General features: G+C 43.1%; 1 protein-coding gene across 1 annotated transcript in view; it reads left to right on the forward strand.

Annotated features, from left to right (window-relative positions):
* Positions 1–10,763, forward strand: part of LFNG (LFNG O-fucosylpeptide 3-beta-N-acetylglucosaminyltransferase) — a 29,434-nt gene extending 18,671 nt beyond the window's left edge. The window contains exons 3-8 of the mRNA XM_078664989.1: positions 1,046–1,145; positions 5,006–5,159; positions 5,742–5,827; positions 6,613–6,778; positions 7,664–7,749; positions 8,857–10,763. Of these exons, the coding sequence (XP_078521115.1) occupies positions 1,046–1,145; positions 5,006–5,159; positions 5,742–5,827; positions 6,613–6,778; positions 7,664–7,749; positions 8,857–8,923 (659 nt within the window). The 3' untranslated portion in view covers positions 8,924–10,763. The remainder of the gene's footprint in view (positions 1–1,045; positions 1,146–5,005; positions 5,160–5,741; positions 5,828–6,612; positions 6,779–7,663; positions 7,750–8,856) is intronic.
* The last annotated feature ends 1,033 nt before the right edge of the window (positions 10,764–11,796 follow it).

Here is an 11,796-nt window from a genome sequence, read left to right on the forward strand (position 1 = left end):
GGTGCAGGGAGGCTGCCATGCTAGCTAGAAGTGGTATAGTTTCAGCATCTCCAACAGCCATGGCGCATGGAATTATTGTGGCCTCTTCCAGAGTAATAGGGAAGTGACCCGTGGAGGGGAGCTGCTGTCGTTAAATGTTCAGTGTAGTTACCAGCTCATGCTGGCGGCCCCTCGCCCTCCTTGAAATCTGGGGGGCATGCCAGCACTGTTCCAGCAACCCTCCCTGCGGTCACGTCCCTCTATTCTCCTCCATGTAAATGATTCCCATTCAGCCCCTGAATCAATCCCCCCTTTGAGTCGGTGCAGCCAAGTAACAGGTGGCCGCAGCTGGGAGAGTCCACCGTGAATAGAGGCGGGGTTCTGGCAACGCCCAGCCGGCAACCACTCTGGAAGGGAAGGAGGCTGCCTGGTAATTAACCCTTTCTGGGGATTGCCACCACTCACCAGCATGTCGGTGCTCTCGCGCCTCTTTTTAATCCGTCTGTGTACCGTAACCCTACCTCAAACAGCTGCCTTCTCTTTCCTTGGCCTTGGCTGCATTGATAATTAAACTAAGTAACTGGCTCAATTTATCACAAAACTTCGTGCTAACCGCGGGAGGGCTCCCAGTCGGATGACATGAAGGCAGGCCTAGGGGCATAATAGCTTCAGATTTTGTTGGCACAAGTTTCTTTTTCCAGTGGTGAGGGAATTCCCCAAATACCCACACCACCCCCGAGTATATGGCCTCTAAGTCCAACAGCACGTGTCTGTTTTAGGATTGTGCAGGGTATTAAGACACAGAGAATTAGCTACTTGCTTAGGCCTCTGTAGGGAACCTGCCTGCCTCTGCTTACAGCTATTGCCAGTGCAGTCTGTAAGGCAAGCTGAGGTAGCTGCCTTCCGGGGTCACCAGCAGGGGGCGGCAAAGATAGCCCAACTGAAGCTAATAGTAGGGAAAATTCCTTTTTCTGGGAGCAGAGGAGCTCAAGCCCATCTTATTTGGGCTTATTAAAAAAAGTGATTTAGGAGCCACTGTCTAACCTCTTTGTTTAATTTTTTACAGCAAACGTCATCAACACAAACTGCTCGTCTGCTCACAGCCGCCAGGCCCTGTCATGCAAGATGGCCGTGGAATACGACAAATTTATCGAGTCTGGCAGGAAGTAAGTTGTGAACGTTGCTGCATACATTGGGTGTCAGTATACTGGGCTGGAGGCCAGCTGTTTTACCACATGAAATATATTTTTGGCAGCGAAAGGTTGACGCTAAGACTTGTACTTCAAGTTGATATTTGGCCGCACAAAATGAGCTGTGGCCCCGTTTTTAAGCTTTTGACCGCAGAACTAGCATTACAATATATCAGTTTTTCTGCTTGGCAAAACCTTCGGTAAATGTTTATTGTTTGTCTTACTTCAGTCAGTTTGCTCCCTTATCCATATCTATTAAAAAAAAAAAAGCACAGAAGGGCTTGGAGATTGGCCAAGCTCCATAACACTACGCCGAATAAAAAAAAGTGGGGATTAAATGTATGAACAGTGTTAAAAAAAAAAAAAACCAAGTCGGTTTCTAAGAAAGTAACTCAGTTACCAAGTCAGTATTATGACAACTTTGAGAGCGGGTCAGCCCTGCGTTTTACGGTGCAGTAATTGAACTCCACAGTCCCCTAGTGAAGCATTTTGTTTAGAATACAATGTGTCAGCGGTCAAACGGCGCGCCGGGGGCCGCTGGTGCCCCGCGAGTGGGCGTGCTCGCGGCACACAGCCGCACATTTTCAGCCCTTTAGTCCCCCGTTGATGGAGATCACATCCACAGATGTGCTGCTGGCCGCCTGCTCGGAAATCGAGTGGAGCCGGCGAGTCCCAGGGGCCTCCGCGGCCGAGGGCGGACGGGGCTGGGGCGGCGTCTGCAGGGACGGGGCTTCTATTAACGCTGCGTCTGACGGGCTAATCCTTTGCTCCAGTGGTGCGAGAAAACCGCGCTCCGCTTCCACCTGGTGCGGGGCCTCAGTTGCTGAATGTGTCACCCAGTCATGGCGGGCCTCGGCTGTGGTTAGGTATTAAGATACAGGGGCCTAACTAGGCAGGCAGCTCGCGAGAGCCATATATACAATATAATCTAAACCTGTCCGTGATGGCGGGAGGGGTCGGCATTTGATGAGCTGGAATGGTAGTTGGGGGAGGGACAGCCTTCAGATGACGGAGGCTGCCAAGGAAGGGGACACCTGAGCACAGTCACTTGGGAAAGACATTGTTTTACCAGGCCACACTTGACTGCATGCAAGGATTCCGTCGTTTCTGCTCCTTTCCCATAGACTTTGTACCCTGGCTTTCCTTTGTGTCCCATGGCCTTCCGTGTCACGCATCGCACTAACTCTCCACCCCCTTAGTTTGCAGAGGACGTGGTATTTTCCCATGCACATTCGGAACCCCGGTGGGTCATGGGCATTGAGCTAACTTGCATTGATTTATCCTGCCATGCCCATGGCCACTGCACAGTGCTAACCCCCAGTTCATATGACCTTGGCAATAGCCTGTTATTACTCCTCAACACTCGCAGCATTGGAATGTATGACATTACAACGAATTCCGTTGCAACGCATGCCTTTACCACGCATGCGTTACAACGGAATTCGTTTACCACGCATAACCTTTAGCTCGACTACTTGCGTGGTGACGTCATACGTCGTTAAGAGGAAACAGATTTTTTTTCCGATTTCTCTTAAACGACGCTGATTATGTGCAGATCCCGACGTGACTTCTGGTGAGTTTTTTTATTTGGGGGGGAGACCCCCCCAAGCCCCCCATTTTACTTTTTACCTTTACCACATATGCCTTTACTACAAATCTCGTAGTAAAGGTATGCGTGGTAAAGGCTTTAGTGGTAACCACGCATGCGTTGTACTGCATGCGTGGTTAAAGATTTCGTGGAAACGGCTTCGTTGTAAAGGCCGTTTCCCACAGCATTGCGTATATGCAGGGCCACTGGAATTATGCGTTTGCGCGGCTGGGCGGTTTTCACATCTGCTGCATAATCAACCCCCCCAAAAAAAAAAATCTAGCGTAAACGGTTAAAAAGTTACTAAGAACGCAGTGACACATGTTGCCGCACAGTGGAAGGCCCCTTGTAAAGGTTGTCTGGTAACCGTTCTGTAGCTTATTTTTATATTTGGGTGTTAAACTGGTACTAATGAGGTGCAACTAATGCGCAGACAGTGTTAACAAGTTAAAAAATGACAAAATAATGAAGTAATAGTATCTCAAAATGTGATGCGTAATGCTACATAATTTGCCTTTCTTGCTACCTAATTTACTCATCCCTGCCACATAATTTGGCCCTACATGCCACATAATTCCAGTGGCCCTGCGTATATGTTCCTCTCTTGGGCAGCACCACATTGATGCTTTCCTGCCGACAGCACAATGCCTCTCCCAACATGGCCAGTTGTATGCTTCTCTCTTGGTGTTAGGTGAATTGATTCATATAAACCAATGACTATGCTACCTCCCTGTCATGCTCTGTCACCATTTCTCAAGGACGTGCCAATGACTGGGCATTCGTGTCCTGTGGTATTCCATCCTGGCATGGACCTTGAAACAAGTAGTTCTGGGACCTCCTTAGACCTCTTATGCCCAGTTAAGTGTGCTGGGAACTTTCAGTGAGCTGATGGTATTAGATTGCGCTCACATTATGTGGGATCTATGATGTTACAACGCGTTATTTTACAACGCAGACCGTTACATCGCAATTTTTACAACGCAGGAACCATTACAATGCAAACCTTTACAACGCATGTCATTACATAGCAGATGCTATTACAACGCATGGCATTACATCGTAAGTATATGTAAGTATACCTTTTTTTAAAAAATGTAATTAAGTTAATATAATTAAATTAATTTAATTAAAATACATTTTAAAATAGTAATTATTTTTATTTAATAAATTTAAATTTATTTATTTAAATTAATTGTAATAAAAATTGTAATTAATTTTATTTAATTAATATAATTAAATTAATTTAATTTAAATATTTTTTTGATTGTAATTAAATTAAATTATTTAAAATAATGTATTTAATTTAATTATTTTAATTAAGAAATGTAATTACTATAATATAATTAATTTAATTTAACCTAAAAACACCCCTGTACCCCAAAACCCAAACCCTGCCCTGAAACCTAAAAACACCCCTGTACCCCAAAACCCAAACCCTACCTTGAAACCTAAAAACACCCCTGTACCCCAAAACCCAAACCCTACCCTGAAACCTAAAAACACCCCTGTACCCCAAAACCCAAACCCTACCCTGAAACCTAAAAACACCCCTGTACCCCAAAACCCAAACCCTACCCTGAAACCTAAAAACACCCCTGTACCCCAAAACCCAAAACCTGCCCTAAAACATAAAAATACCCAAACACCCCAAAACATATACCTCAGTACACCAAAACATATACTCCTATACTCATACTTATTAAAAAAATTACTTAAATTAATAAATTTAATTTATAATATTTAAAAACATAATTAAATATTTTTATTTATTTTTATTTATAATTAATAATAATTAAATCAATTATATAATATTAAATAAAATAAAAAAAAATTATATACTTACCAATACTTACGATGTAATGGTATGCGTTGTAATAGCATCTGCGTTGTAATGCCATGCGTTGTAATGGCATCCGATGTAATGGATCCTGCGTTGTAATAGCTGCGTTGTAACAGCATTACGACGTAAAAGTTGCGTTGTAAGTGATACACACCCATTATGTGTAATATTAGCATGCCGCATATGAAATGGGGTCCTAATGATGAGCATGGGCATTTGGATGAGAGATATAAAAAACATGAAGTCAATTTCCTATGTCCAGTTCAAATGTAAGAATTTGGGATAAATGGAATCATGTGATGCTTCGGAAAAATGCTTATTTGACTTAAAAATAGGTTTTGGGATATCCTGTACTTTATCACTTGTCTCATCTTTACTGTGCTCACCCTGTGCCTTTGCCTCTCTTAGGTGGTTTTGCCATGTGGACGACGATAACTATGTGAACGTCAAAACGCTTATAAAGCTGCTGTCTGCTTATCCGCACACCCAGGATGTTTACGTTGGGAAGCCGAGCCTTGACCGACCCATCCAGGCCACTGAGCGAATCAGTGAGAGTAAAACGGTAAGTGTGCAGCAGTGGATGCCCTACTTCGAGTGCCCACAGAGGACGCTTGAGCCTTCACTGAGAAGTGGGATGATGATTGGGAACCAGTATATGGTATTTTTAGGTATCACATAAAAAAACAGTGTTAAATGAACCTTACATGCTTTCAAAGCATATGCACCTGCAGTCGGTACATGTGGAGGCTACAGGTTCTGAACGATTCGGAGAGTTACACTGCGGGACCTGTATCCTATTTGAGACCTGTCGTGCATGAAATTGTTTATCCACATACATATTGTATTTTATAGCTGACATCAAAACAATGTATAGAAATAGTAGTAATTCACTGGCAGAAGAAACTCCAGATTCCATCGCACAAGGGATTCTGATTCATGGTACCAATTTCCATAGGCTGTTTTGATGCTCAAATGGGCAAGGCATGATTAGAGCAAAGTACCCCCCATACTGTGCAGTGTGTTAAACATTCTAGAAGGGAAAAAAAACGCAGTAACCACTCTAAACAAGCTTCCTATTTAGAGCAAACGTTTGTGAAGGTTTACAGTTTATGGAATCTAATTTATTTCCTGATTTGTTTTCCAGCGTCCTGTTAATTTCTGGTTTGCTACCGGAGGAGCGGGCTTCTGCATCAGTCGAGGGCTGGCCCTGAAAATGAGCCCCTGGGCCAGGTAAGAAGCACTCCAGCATTTCCAACTTTGGTCTCCCAGGGTGGGATCATTGAGTTCTATTGAGATTATTTGTATGTGTATTTATCTTGCATTGCTTTAGTTTAAATTTGCCTTCGACCTACTTTGGATACCCCATATTTTCTCCCTAATACATTCTGCTTGCTCAGAAGACATTTTAGCTCTTGTTGTGGTCCATGGGCCCAATGAGGGATAGTCCTCGCATTTATTCTGTAGTTTGACAATGGATAGAAAAAGTAAAGGGTGTGTAAATCTCTTTACCCACAGGTGCAATGTAGAAGAACCATGTTTGGCTATGCACCTTCTTAAGGCTTGGTATTTACAATGCTAATGATCCATTGCTTAATTTAAGCTGGTGGTTACCGGTGCTCAGCATCGGCAGTTAATTGTCAACACCAGCACTTTTGACAGTCTGCCACATGGCGGCGCTGTTTGTGCAATTTAGAGAAGGGCACAACAACAGTTGTTTATGAATACAAGGTACATAAAAAAATGATACCGCCAAGCTGTTCTCATGGTTGTTGGGGCCTGGAATAGTCTGAATCGACACATTTGTAGGAGTGTTAATGTTAGTAGTTGTGTTGGTACTGGTATCGGCAGCGCAAGCTGGGACAATGGGTGGTGAAAGCTGCAGTGGCCCACTGACGAGAGCCCTGCCACTTAATATTTTACAAATTAAGCACTGTAAGATTCATCTGCCCAGCCAAAGTATCTTATTATTGAGAGATTTAACCACAAGTTGCTCACCTGTATTTTTATATTCACAGTGGCGGCCATTTCATGAGCACTGCTGAAAAGATCCGCTTGCCTGACGACTGCACGATTGGCTACATCATAGAGTCTGTGCTGGGAGTGAAGCTGATCCGCAGTAACCTGTTCCACTCCCACCTGGAGAACCTGCACCAAGTGCCCCAGTCTGAAATTCACAAGCAGGTACGTCTCAGCACGGAGTGCAACTCAAGTCACGTGGGGTATTATGTTAAAAAGCAGCAATCTCGCATTCAAAAGTCCCTACCTATGAGAGTGGACATATTACAGAGATGTAATTCTTTATGCTTGTAGAGGGGTGTTACTTTTATGCATAAGGCAACTAGTGCTTGTGTTTTGCCACAGCGAGAGTGGAGCTGTGTCCACAAAGGTCTTTGTAGTTCAATATTTAGTTTAGAGCACCTCTTAGCCAAGCAGGGGAGTGTCTGGCTGGCCAAATACCCTTCCTCTAAGCACGTTCTGGCCCGTCTCAGTTGCTCTGGGGTAGGTTTTGGTATAAGTATGAACAAGGTTAGAACTGGTTTCTTCCTTGGCAGCCACGTAAAATACTACAGATGATCATTTGGGGATTGGTTTACTCTATGAAGAACAGTCTCTCTCCGTGAACCTGGGTTTCAGAGGGCAAACTGCGATATAGACAGAGTTCATCTAACCATTCGATGAAGCAAATGTAATGCTGCGCGATCTGACATCTTCCTCCAAAGTGTCAAAGCAGGGCCTTTTAGCATAACTGGCATGTGACCCATTTATGCGGTGGGTTTTGGAATCTCTGCCTCACCATAAAGCACTGAACAGCAGTGAAACGATACTTTTCAGTGCCCCTCCCAGAGTGGTCTGCATGTCCAGCACCAATGTGCAGTTGGTATTGTTCCCCAGTTGTATACTGGGTCAAATGAGGGGGAGGAGCCTCCAGTGTAAAATGCTGCCTCATTTGTTGTACAAACTAACCTATTCCTAATGTACCAGTAATAAAGATGTCTTCATTGCTTGTGCCCAAAAGGCAGATATTGAGCAAGGTGTTAAGTTGTATGTTAACTTGCTGTCTTCCAGGTCACCTTGAGCTATGGAATGTTTGAAAATAAGAGGAATGCCATCAACATGAAAGGAGCGTTCTCTGTCGAGCAGGACCCATCGAGGTGAGCTTTCACGTCTTTACTGTCGTGGGTACTATTGTGATTACCAATGATTTTGAAAATGTCCCTTCTTAGTTGGTCTTAGCTGTTTCACACTGATTTTACCAGATACATTTACTCTGGGATAGTGAGTTAAAGTGCTTAGTGTAGCTTCACGCAATTTAGTCAAGGTGGGGAACAGATCCCAAGGCCCCTGATCCCACAAGTCGACAACTTAGCCACTAGGCGCAACCGTTTAGCTCTGGGCCCCTTACACAAAAACTTGAACGAGTTGGGAATTCAGCATTTCCGAGCTTGTGGTTTGTCAACAAAAAGTTAGTTTAATGGAGCGTAATATAGCCAAGCGAAATGGTCCTAGTTGTACAAGAGAACTTCTCAAGGACTGCCATTCTCATACCAAGAAGCAACTCAAAATACATGAGCTGTGGAATAGTCTCGTGCCGTCTGTCCAAAAAACTGGGAGGGCCTAAACGTTCCTTCTTACATATGCTTATGATCTAAATATGGTAGGAAGTGGTCAACTTTCGTGGGGGGGGGGCAATAGAGTAAAAGTGCTTCTCCCTTCACCTGTTTATGGTGCACAATGGAACCACACAAAAAAAACTATTATCGTAAGAACCACAGTGGTACTCATAAGTGACCACTTGATACTTAAATTTCAGGGATCTTTTAAAAACCACTTTGTTTAGAAATTTACACGGTCAGCTATATGGGTGGCTCTGAATTTTATACACATTTAGGGGCATATTATCAAGAAACGGTGTTAACATTATCGCCGATTTAGCGGCAGAAAACTGCCACTAAAGCGGCGATAATGGGCTTGATAATAAGCCCTTGGGAATTCCCATAGAAGCCCATGTTCTGGTGTGAACATGGGCTTCTATGGGAATTCTCTACGGCGTATTATCAAGCCCATTATCGCCGCTTTAGCAGCAGTTTTCTGCCGCTAAAGTGGCAATAATGTTAACGCCGTGCTTGATAATATGCCCCTTAGTGCTGTGCAGTTGAATGCATGTACTTTATACAGTGCCCCTTGCTAGTATTTCATTACATGTTGGCTTCTGCTTATAGTATGGTTGGTGACTTAGTTTCCTTTGCTTCTCGTTTCAGGTTCCGCTCCATTCATTGCTTGCTGCACCCTGACACACCGTGGTGCCCAACAAACATTGTATACTAGAAGACAAGTGTCCTCTTCAACCTCGTCCCAAGTTTCCCTGGTATCCAAAGGGCTTATGGGACCTGTACGTGTTCTTGTCCATGCTGTGAAGCTATTGATTATTGCTGTGATGATGCACAGTGTTCTGTATAATAGGCTGCTGTGCGGCCCTTGATGACTTTCGCATGACTCGCCTGCCGCCGCTTGCTCTTTCCCGTCAGGAATCGCAAAGTGACCGTCGTAAGAAAGGACTTTGGAGGAGAGATCCAAGTACTGCCACCTTCAGCACTTTGGGCTGGCCCAGCACGAGTATTTGGCGTTGTGGCCCTCGGGGCTTCGTTGCTTTGCAATGTCTGCAATTCTTATAGAATTTGTACATTGACATTTTTTTCTGCCCTGGGCCAGCTCTTGTCCCATATGGGCAAATATGTACATATTGTTTTTGCTACAAGTTATCGACCGTGCTGCACCTTCGCTCCCACGGAGACCGCCCCACCCCATGGTCACCCAGCTTGCATCTTCGATTCTGGCTCCGGATATTTTAGCAAATGAAGAAATGTGGCTGGGAGGTGTTCTCCCACACTTTAACGCTGTATATTTTTGGGGTACTGGTTCTGGGTAGCTTCTGGACACCGCTCTCTTGATCCAGCTATAACTGAATCAGGGGTTGAGGTGTCCGCAAAGCACTTTGAAAGGTTTTTGTATTTTTAAAAATCATGTTTCAAGCTGGACTTTTGGAAATGCGAACACTCTGCTGCACTTAAGGGAGACCTTTCCTTTGGTGGGTTGGTGGGGGGGTTATGAGACGCATTAGGTGTAAGACACAGGCTATGTTCATTTGTGTTTTTCTCCCTATCCTATGTACTGATTTTTTTCAGGAATACTTAAATCTATGCAGTATTTATTGTAAACTGTAAAAGCTTAAACATTCCAAGAGAAAACATATGAATGAACATAGTTAAAGGTCTCCCATCAGTGTTCAAACTCTGCTCAACACTATCACCCTGAGATCTGGGGATGAGGGCATTAAGATTGCCAAAACTGGTGTCAGAAGTATTGCACAAACAAGTATATTTTCTGGCAGTGTGTTGTAGCCAGGGTTCTCTAGAAAGACAACAAGATAAAGCTTTTCTCGACAGTCTGTCATAGTTTGCTTTTGGGAATATGTTGCTACTCTATGGCTAGGCAATCCATTCCATTTCACGTAAATTTCAGAGTTCACGCTGCATGTTGGCTGGCATTCCATGTCGAACATATGTCATTTCTCTGATCTGTTTCCCCAGAATTTCTGAAGACAGGAGCCATACTTTGTGCTTTATGACTTTCTCTTAAAATGCTGTGCCCCAAGGTTGGGCTACAAAGGTTTCTTAAAAGGGCTGTCCTCATGTCAGATCGGTCACCTTCTGAACCCCAACTTTATTTCAAATTGACATGACTGTCTGGGTACGAAAAGTCTTTGCTTTGTGGTCAGTTTCTCACAAATAGCATGAGTTTGACAAGGATTGAGTGAAGCATTTCCATGTCTGAAGTGAAACAATATGGCCCATAATGGGTCTGTTTGTATATATTGTATGCAACAGTATTTTTACTGTGAACATTTTAAAATATTACTTTCTGTGGATCAGAAATGCTTCTGATAATCGTGAGGAATTAATAATGTATGTAACCATTACTTACATTAATTTATGCATTCCAGTATCTGGAATTTCATCTATTTTCTTAATTGAAATTGTTTTAAAAATAGATTTTTAAAAATTAAAAATAACCACCTCTCAGGGAATGAAACCTGATACCATGGTGACACTGTGGTACCTATCATTCTTTGCTTTCAATAAAGCAGCTTATTTGCTGATAAATGAAACCGCACTGGTCTCTTGTTCTTTGAAAAATGTGATATTGAATGCCTCCTTTTGTGCTGATGTTGAAGATTTATGAAAGATTGTAACACGCGGATGCCCATGACACTAGAACGCTTAATCTCGAGTTCCATTTTGTTCGTTCCCACATGCTAAGGAAGAAATGTGAAAACCTGCCAACTTCTCAAAAATAATTGGTGTGAATATTGGGTGGAGCCTTGGAGGGAAAGGTGTCTACGTTTGGTATAGTTAAATATTTGGTAGGTTACCATAAATCCATTTTAATATAAAGCAATCAGGAACCCTTTTTTATTATAGCACGCAGTGGCCACCATTTTAGGTGTGGATGGTTATTTGGGATATTCCGATGTAGCCGTCAGACAAAAGTTGGTGTTCTCTTTATTCCCAACTCCTAATATCGGTTTTGGAAATGTGATCATCTGGGAATACCATTGCTAATTATAAACGTACAGTTTGAGAGATCCTGTATAACGTGAGTGTAAAATGTATTCATTCTAGACATTGATTGTTTCTAGGATCAATAGAAATTAACATACTACATACAGGATACACACTATCTTGAGGTTGTACACTTTGAAAGGATTATATTCTGAAATATGCTTCGAAATTCAATAGGAATGGCTCATCAATATATTATACCACATATGCATATACACTGGTTTATATATTCCAATCCCTCGGAGAAGGGAATATTTTAGTTGCTCCAAAGAAACAAAATCTTTCTCTAGAATGCTTACCTTTTAACATGTAACCGCATTGTACAGGGCACATTTTGATATAGGATTCAGGCTGATTTACATGACAAGTGCAATAGTAGTCATATTATGCTAATTCTGCCATTTCTGCCAGTACATCGAACGGAGACGGGGGGCATATTTACAAGAAAATGGCACAGCGCAGTGCAGCAAGCAATTTTGCTGCGCTGAGCAGTGTCATTTTCTAAGTGACAGAATGCGTCGTATGTACAACAATGTCGCATTTCTGTACTCACCCCTGCGCCGGCGCAAAAACCATCTA

Source organism: Lissotriton helveticus, chromosome 10 (genome assembly GCF_964261635.1).
Source record: "Lissotriton helveticus chromosome 10, aLisHel1.1, whole genome shotgun sequence".
Taxonomy (NCBI): Eukaryota; Metazoa; Chordata; class Amphibia; order Caudata; family Salamandridae; genus Lissotriton; species Lissotriton helveticus.